General features: G+C 46.3%; 1 protein-coding gene across 2 annotated transcripts in view; it reads left to right on the top strand.

Moving 5' to 3' along the window:
* Positions 1 to 24795, top strand: part of PIGU (phosphatidylinositol glycan anchor biosynthesis class U) — a 110201-nt gene that overhangs the window by 77130 nt on the left and 8276 nt on the right. For both annotated transcript variants that reach the window (XM_025399890.1, XM_025399891.1), the window contains 4 exons: positions 4301 to 4455; positions 7635 to 7778; positions 11561 to 11685; positions 17993 to 18135. In XM_025399890.1, the coding sequence (XP_025255675.1) occupies positions 4301 to 4455; positions 7635 to 7778; positions 11561 to 11685; positions 17993 to 18135 (567 nt within the window). The remainder of the gene's footprint in view (positions 1 to 4300; positions 4456 to 7634; positions 7779 to 11560; positions 11686 to 17992; positions 18136 to 24795) is intronic.

The following is a 24795-nucleotide window of genomic DNA, read 5'->3' on the forward strand; positions in this document are numbered from 1 at the left end:
TTTGAGACGGAGTCTCGCTCTGTCGCCCAGGCTGGAGTGCAGTGGCCGGATCTCAGCTCACTGCAAGCTCCGCCTCCCGGGTTCACGCCATTCTCCTGCCTCAGCCTCCCGAGTAGCTGGGACTACAGGCGCCCGCCACCTCGCCCAGCTAGTTTTTTTGTATTTTTTAGTAGAGACGGGGTTTCACCATGTTAGCCAGGATGGTCTCAATCTCCTGACCTTGTGATCCGCCCGTCTCGGCCTCCCAAAGTGCTGGGATTACAGGCTTGAGCCACCGCGCCCAGCCACACCGCTAGAAATTTAACCTTGATAGAATAATATCATCCAATATATTCTCTCCAAATTTAAATTCCCCAATTTATATGTGACCTTTATAGGATTTGGGGGAAGGAATGGGATTCAGGATGTTTTACATTTCATTGTCATTCCTTTGATCTCCACCTCTTTTTAGTTACACAGGCATTTTTAATAAATCACTTAAATTATTTATAGTTTTCATAGAATGTTTCCATTTCACCTTTTTAAAAAATACATTGGCATAAGTTTTAAAATATTTTCTTCTCCCTGATAGAACTATAGTTATGCCCTCTTTTACATTCCTAATGATGTTTATTTGCTCATCTCTCTTTTTTTCTTAATTATTCTTATTAGAAACCCATCAACATGAGTCATTTCTAAGAACTAGATTTGGTCTTATTGATTCCTTATATTGTATCTTTATTTTCTATTTTAACAAATTCTGCTCTTACCCTTATTGTTTTCTTACTTCTTTTCGGGTCTATTCTGTTGTTCTAATATCTTAAAATGGGTGTTTAGCTTATTTATTTTCAATTTTTCTTCTATTCCAAAGTAAATTTCTAAGGATGTACTTTTCCCTGAGAGTATTGTTTTATCTATATTACACAAATAGTGATGTGGGGTATTTTCTGACATAATCGTTTCTTTTTGACTCCTAGGTTATTTGGATAAGTGTTTTAATTTTCTATAATACAATTCAAGAGATTTATTGTACAACATGGTGACTATAGTTAACAATATATTGTATACTTGAAAATTACTAAGAAAATAGATGTTAAGTGTTCTTACAACAAATAGGTGATACGTATGTGAGGTCAGCAAGTTTTTTTCTAATTTAGGTTATCTTTTCATTAATAATTTCTATTAATTGTATTATGGTCAGAGATTGGAGTCTGTATGATAAAGATTCCTTGAAGTCAATATGGGTTTATGGCCTGATTTAAGTATGTGATGTTTTTATCAATACCCCCAAAATGCTGGAAATGAATGTGAATTACTTAGTTATTAGGTGCCCTATTCTATATAAGTATGATTTATAAGATCTTATGAGATTAAACTTATGAAATGTGCTTCATTTTTTTTACTTGATTACTGATTTGTCTGCTTGATCTATCAGTTATGCATTGATGATGGATTTGTTTATTTTTCCTTTGTAGCTTAATCCACTTTTGTTTTATATATTTTGAGACTGTTACATTCAAATTTAGAACTGTTATTTATTTATTTTTATTTTTATTTTTATTTTTATTTTTTTTTTTTGAGACAGAGTCTCGCTCTGTCGCCCAGGCTGGAGTGCAGTGGCCAGATCTCAGCTCACTGCAACCTCCGACTCCCGGGTTCACACCATTCTCCTGCCTCAGCCTTCCGAGTAGCTGGGACTACAGGCGCCCGCCACCTCGCCCGGCTAGTTTTTTGCATTTTTTTGTAGAGACGGGGTTTCCCCGTGTTAGCCAGGATGGTCTCGATCTTCTGACCTCGGGATCCGCCCGTCTTGGCCTCCCAAAGTGCTGGGATTACAGGCTTGAGCCACCGCGCCCGGCCCAAATTTAGAACTGTTATATTTTTCCAGTGAATGGAACCTTTTATCGTTATTGGACTATTTTTATCTCTGCAATACTTTATTTCCCCCCACCCCCTTTTTCTCTTTTTTTGGAGACAGAGTCTCGCTCTGTCGCCCAGGCTGAAGTGCAGTGGCACGATCTCGGCTCACTGCAGGCTCCACCTCCTGGGTTCACGCCATTCTTCTGCCTCAGCCTCCTGAGTAGCTGGGACTACAGGCGCCCGCCACCACACCCAGCTAATTTTTGTATTTTTAGTAGAGACGGGGTTTCACCGTGTTAGCCAGGATGGTCTTGATCTGACCTTATGATCTGCCTACCTCAGCCTCCTAAAGTGCTGGGATTACAGGCGTGAGCCACCGTACCCGGCCTCTGTGTCTTATATTTTAAGGTATAGCTCTTGTAAATAGCATGTAGCTGCATAACTGATTTTTTTCCTAACAACATGATTTTTTAATTTAATTTAATTTTATTTTAGAGACAGAGTCTCGCTCTGTTGTCCTGTTGTCCAGGCTGGAGTGCAGTGGTGCGATCTTGGCTCACGACAGCCTCTGCATCCTGGGTTCAAGCGATTCTCATGCCTTAGTCTCCTGAGTAGCTGGGCCTACAGGCGGACACCACCACACCCAGCTAATTTTTGTACTTTCATTAGAGACGGGGTTTTGATATGTTGGCCAGACTGGTCTTGAGCTCCTGGCTTCAGGTGATCTTCCCACCTTGGCCTCCCAAAGTGCTGGGGTTACAGGTATGAGCCACCGTGCCCAGTCCCTGATAACATGATTTTTAGTTATACGGATTTTTCATTTGAATTGATTGTGATTTGTTTAAATTCATTTCTGTTGTCTCACATACTGGGGTGGTTTTTTTGTTTTTTGGTAATTCTTATTTTCCTTTTTCTTATAACAAGTCCTGAATTATTTCTCTTCCCCCAGCATCCTTTTTTTTTTTTTTTTTTTTTGAGGAAAACATTTTTAAGAGAGGAAAAATGGAAAAATATAGAAAATGTATAATAATAGCCGTATGTCTACTGCCCAAACTAAACAGATACTAAGATTTTTGCTATATTGTTTCGTATTTGCTGTTGTCATACTTAATAAAGTATGTGAGGCCAGGCGCAGTGGCCCATGCCTGTAATCCCAACACTTTGGGAGGCCAAGGCAGGTAGATCACCTGAGTTCAGGAGTTCGAGACCAGCCTGGCCAATATGGTAAAACTCCATCTCTACTAAAACTACAAAAATTAGCTGGGTGTGGTGGTGGGTGCCTGTAGTCCCAGCTACTCGGGAGGCTGAGGCAGGAGAATCACTTGAACCTGGGAGGTGGAGGCTGCAGTGAGCCAAGATCGCACCGTTGCATTCCAGCCAGGGCAACAAGAGCAAAACTCCATCTCAAAAAAAAAAAGGCTAGGTGCAGTGGCTCACGCCTGTAATCCCAGCACTTTGGGAGGCTAAGGTGGGCGGATCACGAGGTCAAGAGATGGAGACCATCCTGGCCAACATGTTGAAACCTCGTCTCTACTAAAAATACAAAAATTAACTGGGCATGGTGGCGCGCACCTGTAGTCCCAGCTTCTCGGGAGGCTAAGGCAGGAGAATTGCTTGAACCTGGAGGCGGAGGTTGCAGTGAGCTGAGATCATGCCACTGTACTCCACCTTGGCAACAGAGCGAGACTCTGTCTCCAAAAAGAAAAAAAAGCAGATAAAGTTGAAGTTTTTTTGTTTTTTTTAACCTAAATTTGGGGTTCTTTTTAAGTCTTTTTTACTTGTTTATTTATTTTCACTTTGCATATGAATGCCAGGTTATATGAAGTTTCTTAGGTTCCAATTATATTTTCCTCTCTCCTTCCCAGGAGGCTAATGCTATCACCACTTTAGTGTATGTCCTTCTAATCTATGTTTTATGAAACTTTTACAGGGGTGTGTGTGTGTGTGTGCGTGCGTGTGTGTAAATAATAGTATTATTTGGTATAATCTCAGAACACATAAGTATTTTCATATAATATGGCTTGTTTAGCAATTTTCTATTATAACTAACCTCATATCTTTTAGATCTAGTCATGTTGACATTTATAGATACAATGTATTCATTTAACCTTGCAAATAGTATACCATGTGTCAATATACCACAATTTATTTGTTCCTCTATTGAAGGATTTTTTTTAAAGTTCCAAACAATGGTGGAATGAATATTCCTCCATTTGTATCTTCTGCAACGTGGCTCCAGGATACATACCTAGAAATGGTGTTACTAGGTCTGATATCAGAGGATGCACCCATAATACCTTTTTTAACACTTACATCCTTCTTATTTAATTAAAGACCAAAGAAAAATTATAAACCTGTGTATCATAGCATGGTTTTGCAGGAGGGATCTTTAAGTATAAGCTAATAGCTGCCCTCTGTTGTTTATATCCCTAAGTTTATATCACTTTGCCTTCTCTCCTAGCGGCAGTACATACCTGTGAAAATGAAGAGCAAGGCCTTCTGGATCTTTTCTTGGGAGTATGCCATGATGTATGTGGGAAGCCTAGTGGTAATCGTTTGCCTCTCCTTCTTCCTTCTCAGCTCTTGGGATTTCATCCCCGCAGTCTATGGCTTTATGTAAGTAATGACCACATTAGAAAATTCTAGAAGCTGTGGGGAAAAGGGAACCCTTGTATACCATTGTCGGGAATGTAAATTAGTACAGCTATTATGGAAAACTGTATCAGCATTCCTCAAACAACTAAAAATAGAATTACCATTTGATCCAGCAGTCCCACTTCTGGCTACTTAAAGGATTTTTTTTTTTTTTTTTTTTTTTTTTTTTGAGACGGAGTCTCGCTCTGTCGCCCAGGCTGGAGTGCAGTGGCCGGATCTCAGCTCACTGCAAGCTCCGCCTCCCGGGTTTAAGCCATTCTCCTGCCTCAGCCTCCCGAGTAGCTGGGACTACAGGCGCCCGCCACCTCACCCGGCTAGGGTTTTTTTGTATTTTTTAGTAGAGACGGGGTTTCACCGTGTTAGCCAGGATGGTCTCGATCTCCTGACCTCGTGATCCGCCCGTCTCGGCCTCCCAAAGTGCTGGGATTACAGGCTTGAGCCACCGCGCCCGGCCTGATTTTTTTTCTTTTTTTTGAGACGGGGTGTCACTCTGTCGCCCAGGCTGGAGTACAGTGGGGCCATCTCCGCTCGCTGCAGCCTCTACTTCCTGGTTTCAAGTGATTCTTCTGCCTCAGCTCCCTGAGTAGCTGGGACTACAGGCATGCACCACCACGCTCGGCTAATTTTTGTATTTTTAGTACAGACAGGGTTTCACCATGTTAGCCAGGCTGGTCTCAATGATCCACCTGCCTTAGCCTCCCAAAGTGCTGGGATTACAGGCAACTCAAAATTTTTGAAATCAGTTTGTTGAAGACTTGTCTGCACTCCCATGTTCATTGCAGCATTATTAATAATAGCCAAGTTATGGAATCAATCTAAATGTCCATCAACAAACAAATGGATAAAGAAAATTTGGTATATATACACAGGGGAATACTATTCAGTCTTTAAAAAGGAAATTCTGTCATTTATGACAGTAGTAGGGATGGAATTGGAGAATATTATGCTAAGTGGAATGAGCTAGGCACAGAAAGAGAAATACCACATGTGTTCTCACTTATATGTGGACTCTAAAACAATTACACTCATAGAAGCAGAGAGTAGAAGGGTGGTTACAGATGCCGGGGGTGGGAGAATGGGGAGATAATAGTCAAAGGGGTACAAAATCTCAGGGGGAATATGTTTTTTTTTTTTCTTTTCTTGAGTTCTACCACAGCATGGTGAATATAGTTAATAATACAGTATTGTACATACCAAAAGTGCTAAGAGAGTAAATTTCAATTGTTCCCACCACAATGTTTAATATTTGAGGTGATAGAAATGTTAACTAGCTAGATTTAATTATTCTACATTGTATTCAGAAATCATAATATCACGTAAAATCACCCATAAATTAGTACAACTATATATCGTCAGGTAAAACCGCCCCACAAAACTCTGGAAGCTAATTTGGTTTTCATAGCTCTAGCTGGACTCAGGGGGTGAGTGACCACAGGAAGCCTTTGTATTAAATAGCAGCGGTTCTCAAACCTTAAGGTGCATCAGAATCACCTGCAGGACTTGTTAAAACCCAGATTGCTGGGCCCACCCTCAGAGGTTCTGATTAAGTAGATGTTGGGGAGGGATCAAGAATTTGCATTTCTCCAGTTTCCAGGTGATGCCGATGCTGTTGGCCTGCTGGTTTAGGGAACACACTTTGAGAACCTGTACTCCAAAGCACACCTTTGATACAGTGGGATTAACCCAGTATGCCTAGTGTTCCATTATTGGAATGCTAAGCTTGTGGGAATTATTTACATCCTGCTGCTCAAGGTCATCGCCAAGGTCTGATTTTTCACACACAAAAAAATTTGCAACCTCCAACTTAAGTGTTAAAGAGCACTCCCTGGGAACATCTAAAGCAAATACCAGCCTCTAACTGGGAGGTTTGGGCTCAATTCCAAACAGAAATGGGTGTGTTCCTCTACTGCAAGAGGGCCTCTGACGGTTTCAAAATAATGCCACCTGCCACACGTCAAACCTTGAGAGAAAACTCAAATGGGCTTGAGTATTGCAGGCTTGCCTGAGTGTATATTCATGAATTCTATAAACATTTCCGAATGCCCTGTGTGTGCCAGGCTCTGCGTGGATGTCGAAGACTTGGTTGCTCCTAAGCTTTGAGGAGCTCACAGCCCAATGGGTGACACACTCTTAAACCTGTGCAGGTGGGGAAGGGATCTGGAGCGGCAGAACTCCTGTTTGGGATTCTGGACTGCTTGTTTGTGTTAAATCCTGGCTGAGCATAACCATGACTTGGTAACTTCAGCTCTTCATGCTCTGCCTTAGATAGGAGTTGCGATGCCAGGTGAAGAGCTCTTTCTGCTGGCCACGGAGTGCTCTTTACCTCATTTCACGGAAAAGGAGGTCTAGTTACAGCAAGAGGAAAAACTTAACCTGGGCGGAGGCCTCAGTCAGGGAAATCTGACCAAGAGCCATCGCCCGTCTCTCCCTCTGTGTGCCCTATTTGTTGTCTTTTTTAAATTGTGTATTGAGATCGGTTTCAACTTCATATTTTTTTAAATCAAAAATGTAAACTTTAGAAGAGCCAGAATTGCAGTAAAATATTTGTCTGATTTAACTGGACAAAATGTTTTCCAGTTAAACCCTAATTTCTCAGTTAAGACTGGGACCCCGGGGATCTTAGCCAGAACCCACCGATTGTTCCTAAAGCCCCTAGAAGTCTCACGGCGGTCTCAGGCACTCAGTTTTCTGGCTCCTGCTGTGGGGTGTGGAGTAAGAATGGGGAGGAGCCGGATCTTTGAGCGTGGTCTCTAGGCAGGTCTTTAGAATGCCCAAAACAGATACTGTGTTTTAAAACTCATTCCTCCTTTGTTTCAGTGCTGGGTATCTCCTGATTTTAAACTGTCTTGCGCAGTAAAAGAGGGGTGAGTTTCTTTATTCCTAGGATGAATCCCTGCCTCATTTCAGATTTGTTTGGCTTAGCTAATGTTTGTTATGGGTTATCATTATATGTCTCTGCTCGTTTTTGTTAATTACCTGTATCCAGAGTACGTAGAGAGCCCTTCCCATCCTGATCTCTCTAGGGAGAAAGTCATCCTTGGCTGCCCAGCAGTGACCAAGGATTTCAGGAGAAATCAAGGTCAAAGCAGACAATTTATAACTTTTGTCTTTTTTCTCTCCCTTTGTTTTCTTAATTCCAGACTTTCTGTTCCAGATCTCACTCCAAACATTGGTCTTTTCTGGTACTTCTTTGCAGAGATGTTTGAGCACTTCAGCCTCTTCTTTGTATGTGTGTTTCAGATCAACGTCTTCTTCTACACCATCCCCTTAGCCATAAAGCTAAAGTAAGTGGCTGGACCTGTTGCTGCTGTGTCCACAGAGCTGTCCGAGAAGCCCCTGCCCCTAGTAGCCTTGGGGGTGGCCTTCAAATGTGGAACACCTGCTGTCAGGTTTAGAGCATCTCACCTAAGGAAACTGCCTTCAGTTGCTGCAGTTGCCAGCGCTATAGCAGGCAATAGAGTCAGTCACACGGGTGCAGGCTGCAGTGTGGGCTTTGGAGCCCCAGCATTTTCCCTGGCCTCACTCTGAGGTGCTCAAGCCCACATTGCTGCTAAGCCCACATTGCTGCTGAGCCTACTCACTGTTTTGGACTAGAGCCAGGCGGTAGCCAGGCATGGTGGTTCACACCTGTAATCCCAGTACTTCAGGAGGCTGAGCCAGGAGGGTCACTTGAGGCCAGGACTTTGAGACCAGCCTGGACAACATAGCAAGATCCTATATCTAAAAAAATTTTTAAATTAGCCAGGTGGCAGACTGGGTGCAGTGGCTCACGCATGTAATCCCAGCACTTTGGGAGGCCAAGGCGGGTGGATCACCTGAGGTCAGGCGTTCGAGACCAGCCTGACCAATATGGTGAAACCCCATCTCTACTAAAAATACAAAAATTTGCCAGGTGTAGTGGCAGGTACCTATAGTCCCAGCTACTTGGGAAGCTGAGACAGGAGAATTGCTTGAACCCAGGAGACAGAGGTCGCAGTGAGCCGAGATTGTGCCACTGCACTCCAGCCTGGGCAACAGAGCAAGACTCCATCTCAACAACAACAACAACAACAACATTAGCCAGGTGTAGTGGTGTGCCCCTGTAGTCCCAGCTGCTTGGGAGGCTGAGGCAGGAGGATTACTTGAGCCCAGGAGTTTGAGTCTTCAGTGAGCTGCTTGTGCCACTGCACTTACACCCGGATGACAGGCAGAAGTGCATGTCTCAAAAAAAAAAAAAAAAAAAAACAGGGGTTGTGGAGGGGAGTGTGTTTGGAAGAAGTGTATCTGATGGGATGTCTCCATCAACAGCCCGGTGACAGGTTGTCCACAGGGACTCTGGATGGTCTAATTGGGAGGCTGGCCACCTGCAACTGTTTAATCTCCTGATCTGTTTCCCTCCAAAAGGTTTGTGGAGTTCTCTTCTGCAGTCTAAGAGAGCTGACAGATGTTAGGCCTGCTCCGTGCCAGGCACCTTTCTAGACCCTCTGAAACATAATCATACCTAACCTAGCAACTCCTGGAGGTAGGCGTTAGATTCTTATCACTCTTAGTTTATAGTTGAGGAAATTGATGCTCAGAGAGGTGGGATGATTTTCCCAGAGTCACGCGGCTAGTAAGCAGTGGAACTGGGATTCAGACTCAGGTTTGTCTGGCTCCAGAATCTATGCTTATCCCCCTGCACCATGCCAAGCTCCTGAGAGATTGCTTGTAGTAGCCTCCGGAAATGGTTCTATTATCCTAGCTTCAGAAAAGGGAAAACAGGCACAGACAGCTACAGATACGCCTAGATGGTCCAGGGAACCTGAAAGAGAGTTTGATTTAGATTTCAAGAGCTCGAGTTCTCTGTCCTAACCTTGCTGCCATTCTCCATGGTCCGTGCACCAGTGCACATGGTTCTCATTCTGTAAAACCTCAAACGCTGATGCTTCCTTCCCATGACACAGCCTTGGCCTGGCATCTGACAGGACACCCTCCTTCCATGGCCTGGCAGGCTCCGGAACTCTGGCAGCCTTGCCCGGCTGAGCTCTCCAGCTGTCTGTGGTCCACCTTCCCTGTCCTTGTTCTGGTTAGGCCCAGCCACTGGGTGAAGAGCAGCAGAGAGCCCAGGGCACCTTTCCTCACTGGCCGTGCAGCCAGCTCTCCGGCAGCTTTTATTGTCTGCATGCAAGGCCACACATTGCTCCTGGGTAGGCAATAATGTCACCATTTTATGACCTCAGCCAGGCCCACACAGTTGTGGGGACAGAAAATATGAAGAGACCTGCTCTCCCTGCTGTCTCCTCTTCTGCCTGGGTATGAAGCTCCACCTAAGCTCTCCTGCCCCCTGCAAGATTTGTTTCCAGTGTCAGCTTTGCAGGAACAGGGCCCTTCAGGCCACCCGAGTCCCTGTGCAGTGCTGCAGGAGGCTCTAGTCTGTTTTTTTGTCATTGTGTTTTCACCGGCCTTTTCATAGAAATGTTGCCGTTGTTACCAGCTACCTGAAAAGCCCGAAGCCAGTGATTTGGATTGTGTTTAGGAAGATGTTCACACTGAGCTGTATAGCTGGACGCTTGTTAGAGGCTACAGGGCTGCACACCTTTGCCAAGCTGCGTTTCTGAGGCATTTGCTGCACAGCAGCCCTGGAGTGTTCTGGGTGTGGACATGTTTGTCTGCACATCTCAGATTCAGATTCACACCCATTGAGTCACCCTGACCTTTGACCTGCAAGACAAAAAGGTCATTAATCTCTGAAGAAAACTTCATGGGCTAGGCATCCAGGTACTGTGCAGAAGTAGACCACGCGCATGTGGTTGAAGCGTAGCAGAGGAGGGTATAGATCCAGCCTCTTCCTGTTGGCTTCCCTTTAGCACTTGGTCCGCTCTCGGAGGGGCACTGAGATTGAGCTCTGTCCCCCCATCCTCTCCTGACCAGAGCTTCGGAGTGTGATCAGCACTCAGGAGAACAGTATTGGGTGTGATTAAGAGCTCTGGAGACAGACAACTCCATCGCTTACTAACCTACTCAGTCAATGCACTTCTCTGAATCTGTTTCCTCATCTGTGAAGTACAGGTGAGAGGATTGCCTACTTTTTTTTTCTTTTTGAGATAAGGTCTCACACTGTGTCATCCAGGCTGGAGTGCAGTGGTTGATCACGGCTCACTGCAGCCTCAACCTCTTGGTGCCAGCAACCCACCTCAGCCTCCTGAATAGCTGAGATTACAGCCATGCGCCACCGCACCCGGCTAATTTTTTAATTTTTTGTAGAGATGGGGTTTCACTATGTTGCCTAGGCTGGTCTCAAACTCCTGGGCTCAAGCCATCCTCCCGCCTCAGCCTCCTAGGCCTCCCGAAGCGCTGGGATTACAGATGTGAGTCACTGCACCCGGCCCAGGATTGCCTGCCTTGAGGGGCAGTTGAGGTGTGGTGAGGATCATGTAAGAGGATGCAGGAAAAGGACCTCACACAGAGGGAGTTCAGGAGAGGATACCCATTGCTATCACTTATTATTAGGTTAAAATAATCATTGAAACTGCTATTAGTTTAAGTTAACAAGAATAGTCCCAGCCCTTAAGAACTGAAAAGCTCTCTGCAGTTCGCAGTTCTCTTCCTGGAAAGAAGTTCATTGCACTGTGGGTCTGTAGACCCTGCTGACCATGTTGTCAGAGAAAAAAGGCATCAGCAAGGAGGCACTTCCTGCCTTGCGTCCAGTTGTCAGAGGGGCCTCTGGCAAGGGAGGCTGCCTAATTACCCTGCCAAGCAGTCATTTAAGCCCAGTCATAAAGAATGCTGACTTCATTTGTTTTCTTCCTCCGTGGCTCCTGGGGGAAGGCCCAGAGCTGGTAGAGGCAGAGGGGGGCTGTTGATGGGAAATGTCTCTGTGGGCTGTTTCCCTAGTGGTTGCCAGGCCCTTCTCACCATCTCTGGGTATTTCTAGGTCCCTGTAGTTTTCTGCTCTGCTGCTGGGGCCTGGCCCATGTCTTGTGGATAGCAGAGCTAGCTCCTTCCTGAAGTCCCCTGAGGATTATTTTTGGTTCAAAGGATGGAGTCAGGAGTCTCTAGGGTAGGTCCCTGACTTACCTCTCTCTCTGTTTCCCCTGCCCTGCCCCAGGGAGCACCCCATCTTCTTCATGTTTATCCAGATCGCTATCATCGCCATCTTTAAGTCCTACCCAACAGTGGGGGACGTGGCGCTCTACATGGCCTTCTTCCCCGTGTGGAACCATCTCTACAGATGTGAGTACTCCCGCCTCTGCCAGAGATTTGTGTCAGCCTGGGCCTGGGTGAGACTGCTGCGGGGAAAAGGAATTCATAGGCATTTACCAGGCACCTGTGGTGCTGGCAGCACTAGGAGAGGAGCAGAGGCATGAGGCACAATATCTGCTTCTAGGTGCTGCGGACTTGTGATGATAAAAATAATTGCCATTTATTCAGCACTTACTGTGTCCTGGCCACTGGGGCTCTCACAGTGTTACATGCATTAATTAGCTCATTTGATCTTCACACCAGTCTTTGAGGTAAGTATCCACATTTTGCAGGTGAGAAAACTGAGGTACAGAAAGATAGAGCCAGTCATTCAAAGTCATGTGACTTCTAATTAGAAGAGCTGGGATTGGAATCCAGATCTGTGAACCCCTACCCAGTGCTGTCCAGCAGGGCTTTATGATGATGGAAATGTCCTCTGTCTGCACAGTTCAATAGGGCAGCCACTTGTATGCCTGAGAACCTGAATTTTTAATTTAAATTTCAGAAACCACATGTAGCTAGGCTACCATACTAGACAGCAGAACTCTATACCCTGGGCTTCGAACCATTCCCCAGTGCTGCACCCAAAGGTTACTACAAGGCAGAGGGGCAATGTTAGATTTCCCTGCCCACTGTGACAACCCCTCTAAGCTCTAATCATCCCCTCCTCAGAGGTGGCTTAGTGGTGACCTGTCTGTGCTGCCTAGGCCCCCAGTGCTCTTAACCCCCTATCGTGGGTTCTTTTCAGTGTTTGGGGGCTCCCTCAGGGTAGATATCACAACTCATTCACTTTGTATCTGCAGCACTCAGGACTGAAGCTGACACACAGAAGACCTTGCAAACATTTGTGGAGTGGGTTTTAAACCTCCCCAGTAAAAAGGCAGTATCAGTGGCCCAGCACCACCTGATTCTCTAAATGAGGCATGGAAGGGAGCTGTTGAACTTTCCTTCCTGCTGTGGGTGTCCAGCAAGGTGTCAAGAATGAACTAGGGAGTGCAGGCTTCAGAGGAAGTGAGTCTTTCTTGTTGTTTTGGGTGTTAACCAGGAAGTGAAACTGACCAGCTGTGGGAAGCAGCCTGCCTATAGGAGTGTGCCTCTGAGTGAAGGTAAACAGTGGTGTGGGCAGCTGAGCCAGGGCTGCTCCTGCAGGTGATGGCCTGGTGGGGCCATGACCCATCTGGCCTGACTGGGAGGAGGAAGCAGTGTCTTCTGCAGTGACGTCGTCTCTCCTCAGACAAGAGTCACCCAGTCTAGCAGGTTGAGAGTCAGCTTGGGGCCCCTGGGCAGAGTGACCAGTGACAAATCATGAGACCACCAAAACATGTGGACATGCCTCAGTTTGTGACAGTGGATTTCAAGAATGTAGAATGGATTTTTGTGGTTGCCCATCCCACACTGGGCACATTCTCTCCCTCAGTGACTGTCTTTCTTCCCATTTGCTGAGCAGTCTGGAGACTCACTTGACTCTGAATCCTGCCATTCGCATTACGAGCCCCACGTGTTCTCAGGCACATCATTTAACCTTTCTGAGCCTCTGATTTTTCCATCAATCAAAGAGAATAACTTTCATGAGTGTGTTAAGTTTGAGAAGGAATATCTGTAAATAGCACTGCAGTTAGTATCGTGAGTATTAATTATGCAGGGGAGTCTCTCACATAGTTCCGTGATCGGAGCTTTGGGCTTGGTAGTCAGAGTCATTAGAATAAACATATTTTTCAAGACTCGAATAAACTATTTTATGCCCTCTGGGGTAAGGAGGCACAAAGAAGAAGGATGGGGTTTCCAGAAACCTGAATGATCTAATAGTTGCTTTTGCTGGCCGGCTGGGCACACAGTCTGCAGGTTCAGGTTGGCTGAAGATCCTGCAAAGAACAGGAGCTGTCTGCCTTTGCTTCACTGCTCCTGCAGCAGAGAATACACGTGTTTGGAGAACCTGCTTGGGGCTTGACAACTGTGAAGCATTAGCCAGGAGCAGCATCAGCCCTGGTCCTTGGGACCTATGAGTGGGATGTATGTGTTGAGATGTGTTTAAGCCTATGTTGAATGTATTTAATGTCGCTAGGAATCCCGTTTAAACATTAGTTGTCAGCGCTAACATGCGTGCTCCCACATTCACCTTTCTGTTTTCCTGTACAGTAGAGAGGAGAAAAGGAATGTGGCCCCTCCCTGAGTGTAGGCCCCAGACACTGGGTTCTCTGGAGCTTGGATGAGTCATACAGACGCACAATTGTGGTGTTAGGGAACAGCCTGCTGGCAGAGCCCATGCCAGCCTGCACAGTCCAGCAGAAGGAGCCAGTTACCAAGGGGCTGGATTTGTGTGTGTGTTTTGTTTTTATTACTATTGTATAGTGATGAAAGAATGTTGATAGATATAAAGAATCATGATAAAATATATTCCCACGTGTTTTGGCACCTCGTTTAAGAAAGGGAATATCACCATGGCCTTTGAAGTCCCCATCCCCTCCATTCCCCTTCTCATGGGACTGGATTTTTCAGGTGAGATTTTCTTTCTGAATGCCTGAGGCTCAGAAGGGAAAGTGGCTTGCCTGAAGTTCCAGTTCATCAGTCATGGTGCCAGAGATTGGATAAGCCACCCTGTGAATGTGGTGGGGCACCTGATTCCATCTGGCCTCGCAAGTCTGATGAAGGTGGACCCTTTCACCTTGTTAGGCCCTGGTCACCTCTGACGCTTTCTGGTGCCTGGAACAAGCTGTCCCGTACCCCAGGTCTCTAGCTCTATCTGCTCTGGCATATATAGCTTTAATCTTCTGGCCTGTCAGCCAGCAAGAGTGAATAGCAGCTCCCCGTTCCTGCAGAGGTCACCACAGGCCAGAAGCCAACTGCATGCTAGTGACGGTTCTCTAGCCGCATGGGAATGTATCTTTGCAGCTCTTCGAGATAGCACCCAGAGGCTGCCAGTGAGCCTCTCTCGTCTCTTTGCACTTGGTTTCCTTCCTGTCACCCTGTCTGAAATCTGTGTCACTGGCTGGAGGCACAGAACAAGAACCACCTGGTCTGGCAGGCCACAAGCATTTTATTTTTTGGAATAGTCTATATTCTTTTCAGCAAAATAATTTCCAGGGGATCAGAAAGAACCACTGAGAAATGTACATATTGTTGTTGGGTTAGAGGAGTGGGAAGCATTTGTTCTCCTTTCTTGAGGTAGTAACATGGTTTAATAATAATAGTAATTCTCAGTGAAAATGTCCCTTTGCAAGACTCCTTGTTCCTGGGAGGTCTCAGGAGGCTTGAGTCAGGGTTTTGACATCTCATCTTTGAAGATCCAGAATTGCAGAAACTTCAGATTAGAAAAGAGGATCTTGCAAGCCCTCCAGGCCAGTGTCCAAATTGTGGGATTTCTCAGACCACTAATGTTTCAATAAACACAGGTGACAGACTTGCCAGCTTTTTATTTTGCTGAAGACATTAAAACAATCAACTATCAGCCATTCTTCCCAATGTTACAAAATAAAGGACTTTTTAATGACAACAAAATGATACCTATCATTTCTCAATAAAGAGTGAACTATAACTTGAAAACATTCACCTTTACAAAGAACTGTGAACAACCGTGTCCTGATTATTCTCCCTTTGACACAGTTCAGTGGCATCTCTGCTGCAGACTGTTAAGGGGCTGCAGCTGTAATCCAGTGGTTCGCAGCCTCGACTGCATGTTGGAATTACGTGGGAAGCTTTTAAAACCTCATATGGATGCCCGAACCCCACCCTAGAGACTTTGACTTAGTCTGAGGGCTCCCCATGTGATTTCATTTTGTTTTGTTTGTTGTTTGTTTGTTTTGAGACAGAGTCTTGCTCTGTTGCTCAGGCTGGAGTGTGGTGGTGCAATCTCGGCTCACTGCATCCTCTGCCTCTCCAGTTCCAGCGATTCTCGTGCCTCAGCCTCCTGAGTAGCTGGGATTATAGGCGCCCGCCACCATGCCTGGCTAATTTTTGTATTTTTAGTAGAGACGGGGTTTTGCCATGTCTGGTGGCCAGGCTGGCAAACCAGGCTGGTTTCGAATTCCTGACCTCAGGTAATCCACCCACCTCGGCCTCCCAAAGTGTTGGGATTACAGGCGAGAGCCACCGTGCCCAGCCGTGATTTTGTTTTGTAGCGGGAGTTGAGAATCATCTGTATCATCCAGGCCCCTTCCAATGCATGAGCCCCCAGTATAGCATCTCTACTAAGTTGTTGTACAACTAAGACAAGTGGCCTAAATGTTTGGGAGTTTCTCCACCCTGTAAGTCTTCCAAAACTCTCACTTGGGAGAAGGGATTTCCTGAAGGTCAATATCAGAGGAGAGAAGGGAACTTCTATTCAGTGTCTGCTGGGAAGCAGGCACAGCGCTAAGTTCTTTTCAAAAAGGTATTCTTTTAATTATTTTAAATAATATTTATTAGTTTTAAAAAATATGATTAAAGTATAAAGAAAGAAAAGTAATAGACAATCCTGCTGTCTGATAACCCCTAGAGAGTTGAAACGGGGGGAAAAAGTACAGTGCGGTAAGCAGAGTAGTAGCCCTCCCCTCACAAAGATGTCCACGTTGTAATCCCCAGAACCTGTGAATACATCGCCTTACATGGCAAAGGGACTTTAAGACCTTGGAAGGGGAGATTATCCTGGACAATCCATGTGGCCCCAGTGTAATCACAAGTGTCCCTCAAAGTGGAAGAGGTGGAGGCAGGGGGAATATGGGAAAGCTCTGTACTTTCTGCCCAATTTTGCTGTGAAACTAAAACTGCCCTAAAAAATAAAGTCTACTGGGCATGTTTGTGCACGTCTGTAGTCCCTGCTACTCAGGAGGCTGAGACAGGAGGATCCTTAGAGCCCAGGAATTCAAAGCTTCAATGAGATATGATCCAGCCACTCCACTCTAGCCTGGGCAATGTAGTGAGATCCCATCTCAAATAGTCTATTAAAAAAAAGATGGAAGAGGGAGGCAGAAGAGAAGGTCTGAGTGATATAATGTGAGAAGGCCTCAATCTACCATTGCTGGATTTGAAGCTGGAAGGGGGTCATGAGCCAAGGAATGCAGGGGCCTCTGGGTACTAGAGAAGGCAAGCAGGGGATTCTCCTCTAGAGATTTTAGCCTGTGAGACCTATTTTGGAACTTCTGGCCTCCAGAACTGTTTAATAATAAAGAATATTATTTAGATCACTAAGTTTGTGGGAATTTGCTATAGTAGCAATGGAAAACTAATGTAGCCAGTGATATATCTGTGTCATTTTTCACATGTCATCTTGCTTAATCCAAATGAAGTGTGCATTTTAGCCCCATTTTATTTTTATTTTTAAACATTTTTTATTTTTAAATTTTTAAATTTTTTTTTAGAGATGGGGTCTCAGTATGTTGCCCAGGCTGGTTTCGAACTCCTGGACTCAAGCAGTCTTCCTACTTCAGCCTCCCAAAGTGCTGGGGTTACAGGCATAAGCCACCATGCCCACCCTAATTTTTAATTTTTATGAGTACATACTAGGTATATAGTCTCATTTTACAGATGAGGAAGCTGAGGTCTAGAGAAACTTGCTAATAAATGGCAGAGCGGGATTTTAACCAAGATCTGTACCCGGCTGCCATGCTACGATCCCATTTGGCTGAAGCCAGCCAGCCTGCCTGCCTGCCTCTGGACCACCCTTGAGTAGCAGGTCCTTCCTGAGACTTCAGGGAGAGCTTTCTTCCTGGTGGGATTCGGTATTCCCTTAGGGGCAGGGAGTGAGAGACAGTGTCAAAAAGAGGTCTTTTATCATCTAAGGGAGAGTTGGGAATGTTTGAAGAGCAAGGCGGGGGTCCTAAGACACCAGTTAAGGATAATGGAGAACGTGTTCCTAAGACCCAGGGCTGTGGCACCATGGAGACCCACGGTGCGGCTCTGTTCATCACGGTTCATGCTGGGGTTCCCACCCCTCATCCCACATGGCCAGATGGCGCCCTGCTTGGGGAGAGGGATACTCTTGGACCCTCCAAGATTAGGAGGTGAGGGGAATGTCTTCCTGAAATGCCCTGTTTGGTACCCTGAGGCACTCATGGCATTTCTAACTATAGCTGGTCTTCAGCAAGCCAAGCCCACAGTGGGAGGAAATAATCCAAATCCAGGAGCTACCACCAGCTGTGGGCATGGGGAGCCATTGACTTGGGAGTCTGGGGTTTGCTTCCCGGCACTCTAGTACCTCTGGCAGTGCTCTGCCTTTGAGCTACATGAGGCTCACCCTGGGCCTCTCCATTCCGGCGGCCATCGCAGCAGGGAAAGGGTGCCAGAGAGAGCGCGTCAGGCTAACTGTGACCCTCTGTCTTTGCAGTCCTGAGAAACATCTTTGTCCTCACCTGTATCATCATCGTCTGTTCCCTGCTCTTCCCTGTCCTGTGGCACCTCTGGATTTATGCAGGAAGTGCCAACTCTAATTTCTTTTATGCCATCACACTGACCTTCAACGTTGGGCAGGTAAGAGGGACAGCATGGGGGTCAGCTTGGGGACAGAAATTCATTTTGCAGCCTCAAGCATTCAACCATGGCCTTGGATTCTGCATACCGGGGGTGTAGATGTGAAGGAGGGACAGTTACTCCCCTCAAGTAGCCCCCAGTTAGAGAGGAAGTAAGAGCAGTGTAAGACTGAACCTGGCAGATAGGTACTGGGCACCACACTGAGCCATAGCCACGCTGAATTCTCAGCAAGCCTGGGAGACAGGGCGTGTTATCCCTACTTTACAAATGAGGGACAGAGGCTTGCAGAGGTCATCTCTTGTCAAAGGTCATTGGAGGAGCCAAGAACAAAATTCACATAAGGCTTGATTTCTGAGGCACCCCTTTCTGTAATGATGCCTGTGGTTCCAGCACCCATAGGGAGTACACAGAGTGAGGGGGAGAGGGCAAGGCAAGGGGAGGAGAGACTCTATGGACTCTCGGGACAGCAGGAACTAAGGCAGGCAGATGAGAGGGGGGCGGTCTGGCTGTTGAGGAGTTGAGCATAAATTGTGTGGCTGGGAGCGGTGGAGAGGAGGCTGCGGTCACAGGCTGAGGAGTACCAGCAAGGTACTTCCCTGAGCTGGGAAGCCTGTCCCTCTGTTCCACAGAGCAGGATTCTCAATCAGAATCCTCAGAGGGGGCTTGTTAAAAATACAGATTCCCTGTTAACAGGCTTTAAACCCTGCAATTGTGTTGCAACCGTCCCACGTACATGACTCTGATTGTTTTAAAATGCCAAGTTCTCTGATCCCACTCCCAGAAATGTTGATTCAATGTGGAATACAGAGTCAGGAATTTATATTTTTAATAAGCTCTGCAGAGGTTCTGTGGCAGCGGGTCTAGCAAACTCCAGGTGGACTCACCCACCCTTCTTGGAAGTTCCCTCCTCCACGTGCTGCCTTCTCTTAGGTCAGGCTCTGGCCTCGTAGTGGAAGTCTTATGAGAATCACTTGTACCATTTACCATTTCAATTGCCATTGGCACAGCCAGGCATTTCCTATGTGTAATAGCCTGGATGGGAAGCAGGCTGGCTGGAAAGACTAATGATGCCAGTGAATAATCCCCAGGGTAATTCTTGCCTCCAAGGTTAGCTGCGGGAAAAGAAAGGAGTTAGGGCTTTCTCAGTGAGTGATGGGAATGGTGTTTCCTGCATGGACATTTCTGGAGGATTAATGTCCAGCCCAGCCAGTTGTCTTGGTTCGTGAACAGAAGAAAGAGAGATGGAGGGCCCTGTAGCCTGGGTGGGGCCCAGCCGGACGGCCTGTTCTGCCTCTCACACTGTAGGGATGGTAGATGCACAGCCCCTCTTACTTTTGACCCACGCAGGCAGAATTGTGCAGGGCTCAACTGCATATCCTGAAGGAATCCAGAAGGTTGCTCTGGCTCTCCTACCTTTCTGGAATCTCCTTCCTTTTCCTTACCTCCCAGTGGTAACTGGCATGGGAGGGCATTGGGCCTGCCCTGGGCCTCTAGGGAGGTTGGCAAGCTCCACAGAAATAGTCCACAGCCTGTTGTCTTGTCATGAGTCTTGTCAGGCTCCATGGAGCTTGCCAGATAACAGCTTTCATCTCTGTGGCCGCCTTTCTGAGAGAAGGGACTCTAAAGCAGCACAGCGGGGTGTCTGCAAGTGATCAGGTGCCATTGAAGGCAGGAGAAACTGAATTATTGGAAAGAGGGATTGGGGTTAGGGATGGAAACCAAAGGCAGGTGGATCAAGTGTGTTCATAGCTGAAAGAAACCAGCTGGACTCTTGGCATGATCTCTTACCTTTTTTTTTCTTAATCTCTTTTTAAAATGTATTTTAAATCACCAAGTAATGCATGAATTCATTATTGCTGGGGGAAAGAAGTCAAACAAAATAGAAGAATATGGAATGGGCTGAGTGTGGTGGCTTATGCATGTAATCCCAGCTCTTTGAGAGACTGAGGTAGAAGGATTACTTGAGGCCAGGAGTTCAAGAACAGCCTGGGCAACATAGCAAGACCCCATCTCTACCAAAAAAAAAAAAAAAAGACTATGGAATGAAAAGAAAAGAAAAGAAAAGATCTGCCTGAGCCCCCATCATGTTCTGCCCCTCTGCAGACGTGGCCGTTGGGATCAGTTTGGTATGTCTTTGCAGACTTTCCTCTGTGCATTTATAGACAGCTATACACACAGATACATAAAGAGAGGTGGGTTTTTTTGTTTATGTAGGTAAATGGCATTCTCCTTTAAGTAGCATTCTTTGGCTTGCTGTCTTTCACTTAATGATTTTGTCTTGAGATAATTTTTTAATGGCTCTGTAATATCCAATGGTTTGGACTAGGTACAGCCCTGCTGACGGGCATTGAGGTTGCCCTTGGTTATTTTGGCACTTTATTTTATTTATATATTTATTTTTTGAGACGGAGTCTCACTCTGTCGCCCAGGCTGGAGTGCAATGGCGTGATCTCAGCTCACTGCAACCTCCACCTCCCGGGTTCAAGCAGTTCTGTCACTTCAGCCTCCCAAGTAGCCAGGATTATAGGCGTGCACTACCACGCCTGCCTAATTTTTGTATTTTTGGTAGAGAGTAGAGATGGAGTTTCACCACATTGGCTAGGCTGGTCTTGAACTCCTGACCTTAAGTGATGTGCCCGCCTCGACCTCCCAAAGTGCTGGGATTACAGGTGTGAGCCACTGTACCTGGCCTATTTTGTCACTTTAAATGTAAGAGCCTTGCAGCCAGGTGTGGTGGCTCATGCCTGTAATCCCAGCACTTTGGGAGGCTGAGATGGGAGGATCACTTGAGGTCAGGAGTTTGAGACCAGCCTGGTCAATAGTAATAAATAATAGATAGTAATAATAAATAAATAATAAATAGTAACTAATAAATAAATAAAATGGAAGAGCCTTGCATATCCCTCCACATATTGTTGTACACACATGCTGGTATTTTGTAGATTCCAAGTGGTGGGATTTGCGGGTCAAGGGGCATATGCATTTTGCGCCTTTGGCAGGTATTTCCAAGTTGCCCTTCAGGCAAGCTGTATCAACCTATAGGCCTTCCAGCAGGGGGTCCAAGTACTTCCTGGGGCTGCTGGCTTTGGACTTTGTTACTGCTGCTGCCAGATCACTAACAGGATGCGTCAGATGGGGCCACTTGCTCACTGAGGCAGTCACTCGAGGCATATCCTTGTCCCAGAGCACTGACTGAGGTAAGAGAGCCTCTCTTCATGAAAATTATGCCATCCTTGCCTTTGGACCTGTTGGCAGCCTCAGAGTGCAAAATGAGACATTTCGAATTTTACTAAGAGTCCAGTGTCACCTCCTCATAGAGACCCTTCATGAGGTCCCCTTGTCCCACTTTCTCAGCCCTGCATGTCATGCACAGCCCAAACTCAGCCCCTGCTTCTGTGTCTTCCATCAAGACATATGGCATTTAGGGACATGTTATCAGTTCCATATCCTGCTGTGAGCTAGGAAGGTGCTGGTATTCACCTGCCTCATTTTCTTCTCCTTGGGCAAGACAGAGCAGAGCTCTTCTAGGAACCAGATGAGTACAGATTTCAAGGAAGTATCTAGAACCTTGATATCATTGCTGAAATCAAGAGCTGAATATAGAGAACATCTTGGCTTATGGATTGCTTTTTAAATCCTGCTCTGTTTGAGTTGTTCAGTGCCATACCCTATTACAGAACAAATTATGTGTGGATTATTAGTTATACCGGCAGGTAAACTAGTGACTAAGGCCCCATCCTTTACCCTGGGAGCTATTATTTTTCTGCCTGTGGCATGGTGCATTTGCTAATTATGGTTGTTCCTCAGAGTCAGTAACAGGAAATGACAACAGTAAACCATCCATGGTGGGGGGTGCGCCTGAGTGTGAGAGAAGGAAGGAGGGATTGAGACCAGTGGATTGCTTGAGGGCCTCCCCACTTCCTAAAGTGATTTAACTTCTCTAGGTTGCAGTTTCCTTATCTCAAAAACCGGGATGATGACCCACAGCTTCCAGGGTGTTGAGAGTCCTGTTGCCATTACTCATGTGTGTTGACATGGGAAATAGCAAGAGCAACATGCTCTTCAAATACCCAGAACAGATTCCTGGAGAAACAGTCCATGAACCAAGGGAAGCAGTTTTTTTTTTTTTTTTTTTTTTTTTTTTTTTTTGAGACGGAGTCTTGCTCTGTCGCCCAGGCTGGAGTGCTGTGGCCAGGTCTCAGCTCACTGCAAGCTCCGCCTCCCGGGTTCCCGCCATTCTCCTGCCTCAGCCTCCCGAGTAGCTGGGACTACAGGCGCCCGCCACCTCGCCCGGCTAGTTTTTTGTATTTTTTTAGTAGAGACGGGGTTTCACCGTGTTAGCCAGGATGGTCTCAATCTCCTGACCTCGTGATCCGCCCGTCTCGGCCTCCCAAAGTGCTGGGATTACAGGCTTGAGCCACCGCGCCCGGCGGGAAGCAGTTTTTTTTTAACCCTTTTGTTTTGTGAGTCGGTGACCAGCAGATGGAAAATACTAATCAAGGATTACATATAAATGAAAAGGAACTTGTTTAAATTTAGCTTTTTTAAAAGAGGAGGGCAAAGTGTCACACTTACCTTCATTCTGTTTAAAAACAGAGAACGTAAGAAAATCTTTTCCTAAAATCATAATTAATAGTGGCTCATGGGGCCAGGCACAGTGGCTCACACCTGTAGTCCCAGCACTTTGGGATCATGAGGTCAGGAGATCGAGACCATCCTGGCTAACATGGTGAAACCCCATCTCTATTAAAAATACAAAAATTAGCTGGATGTGGTGGCACACACCTATAGTCTCAGCTATTCGGGAGGCTGAGGTAGGAGAATCACTTGAACCTGGGAGGTAGAGGTCGCAGTGAGCCGAGATCATGCCACTGCACTCTAGCCTGGGCGACAGAGCGAGACTCTGTCTCAAAAAAATAAAATATAAAAATAAAAAACGGTGGCTCCTGTTTCAGGAGAGCTTACTAGGGGCTGGCCCCACGTGATCCCTATAATCTTCTGATCACGTGCTCAGATGGCCTTCGGAAGCATTCTCTGTACATTTACATAAACTCACAGGCTCATGGAGAAAGAGGCTTATTTGTGTGTGGGTATGTGTGTTTTATTATTGACATGATGATGAAAGTGGGACTTTTTTCCCTTTTAGTAAAATGTCCTGGTGATGTTTGCTCATATGTGAGAAAGGAACCTCCTATTTGAGTCTTGCATATGGGAACTCACCACACTTTACATAACTACTCTACTGACAGCCCTTTACGTTGTTTTCCTTTTTTTCTTATAAGAAATTTACTCTTCATAACAGCTCTTTGAAGGAAGTAGTAGTATTATCTCATGATACAAATGAGGAAACTGAGGCTTGGAAGGGTTAGAGGCTTACCCAAACTCACAAAGCTGTGAAGGGGTGTATTTATCCACAGTCTTGTTTGTCAGATCCTCTTAGTAGACTGTGGGTTCCATTAGGGTGAGCCCTGGGTCTGTCTTCTTCATGGCTGTATTCCTAGCACCAAAAAGAATATTCAATGAGTAATTATTGATGACAAATTGAATGAGCTGGCATCAGAAACCACATCTTATGACCAATGCTCTAACACAATTCTGTACACCCTAACCTCCCCGTGCCAGTCCCTGTTTTGGTCAGATTTGGGCCTGTGGCTGGTCTACTGGATCCCTAGGGAGTCAGAGCCAGAGCCCCCTTCCCCTTGTATCCCAGTAGCTGGCCTGAGAGCCCCACTCCTGCCCTGTGTGTGCATCCAAAACAGACTTCTCGTCTGCCTGCCCTTCCTTTTTTTAGTAGGCCGGTTGCAGTAGCTCACGCCTATAATCCCAGCAATTTGGGAGGCTGAGGCCGGCAGATTGCTTGAGCTCAGGAGTTTGAGACCAGCCTGGGCAACGTGGCAAAACCCCATCTCTACAAAAAATACAAAAGTTAGCCAGGTGCAGTGGCATGCTACCTGTAATCCCAGCCACTCAGGAGGCTGAGGTAGGAGAACTGCTTGAGCCCGGTAGGCGAAAGTTGCAGTGAGCCAAGATCACACCACTGCACTCCATCCTGGGTGACAGGAGTGAAAATGCTGTCTCAAAAAAAGATTTTTTAAAATTTTACTTCATTTTTTTTTTCTTTTTGAGACAGGGTCTTGCCCTGTTGCCCAGGCTGGAGTGCAGTGGCACAGTCACAGCTCACTGCAGCCTCAACCTCCTAGGCTCAAGAGATCCTCCCACCTCAGCCTCCCAAGTAGCTGGAACTATAGGCACACCCCCACACCTGGCTACTTTTTAAATTTTTGGTAGAGATAGGGTCTTGCTATGTTGTTACGAGCTCGAACTCCTGAGCTCAAGCCAAACTCCTGCCTCAGCCTCCCAAAGTGTTTACAGGTGTCAGCTGCCGTACCCAGCCAACCACCCACCCACCCTTCCAAGCAGGATCGGGATCATCTGGAACTCTACTCCTCAAGCCACTGCCTGTTTGCTATGAGGGGCCAGCCCTGACCCCTCCCTGTACTGCAGACCCTCAGATACTGGGCTGGCCCTGCATTGGCCATTCTGCTTTCTGTTTCGAGTGAGGCCTGAAGCCCGAGGTCTGACACCAACCTCCTGCATGCTGCCTCCTGCCTGGGACTCACCGTTCACCGCAACACAGATGAAACCACAATCCTGTCTCCT

Source organism: Theropithecus gelada, chromosome 10, assembly GCF_003255815.1.
Source record: "Theropithecus gelada isolate Dixy chromosome 10, Tgel_1.0, whole genome shotgun sequence".
NCBI classification, from domain to species: domain Eukaryota; kingdom Metazoa; phylum Chordata; class Mammalia; order Primates; family Cercopithecidae; genus Theropithecus; species Theropithecus gelada.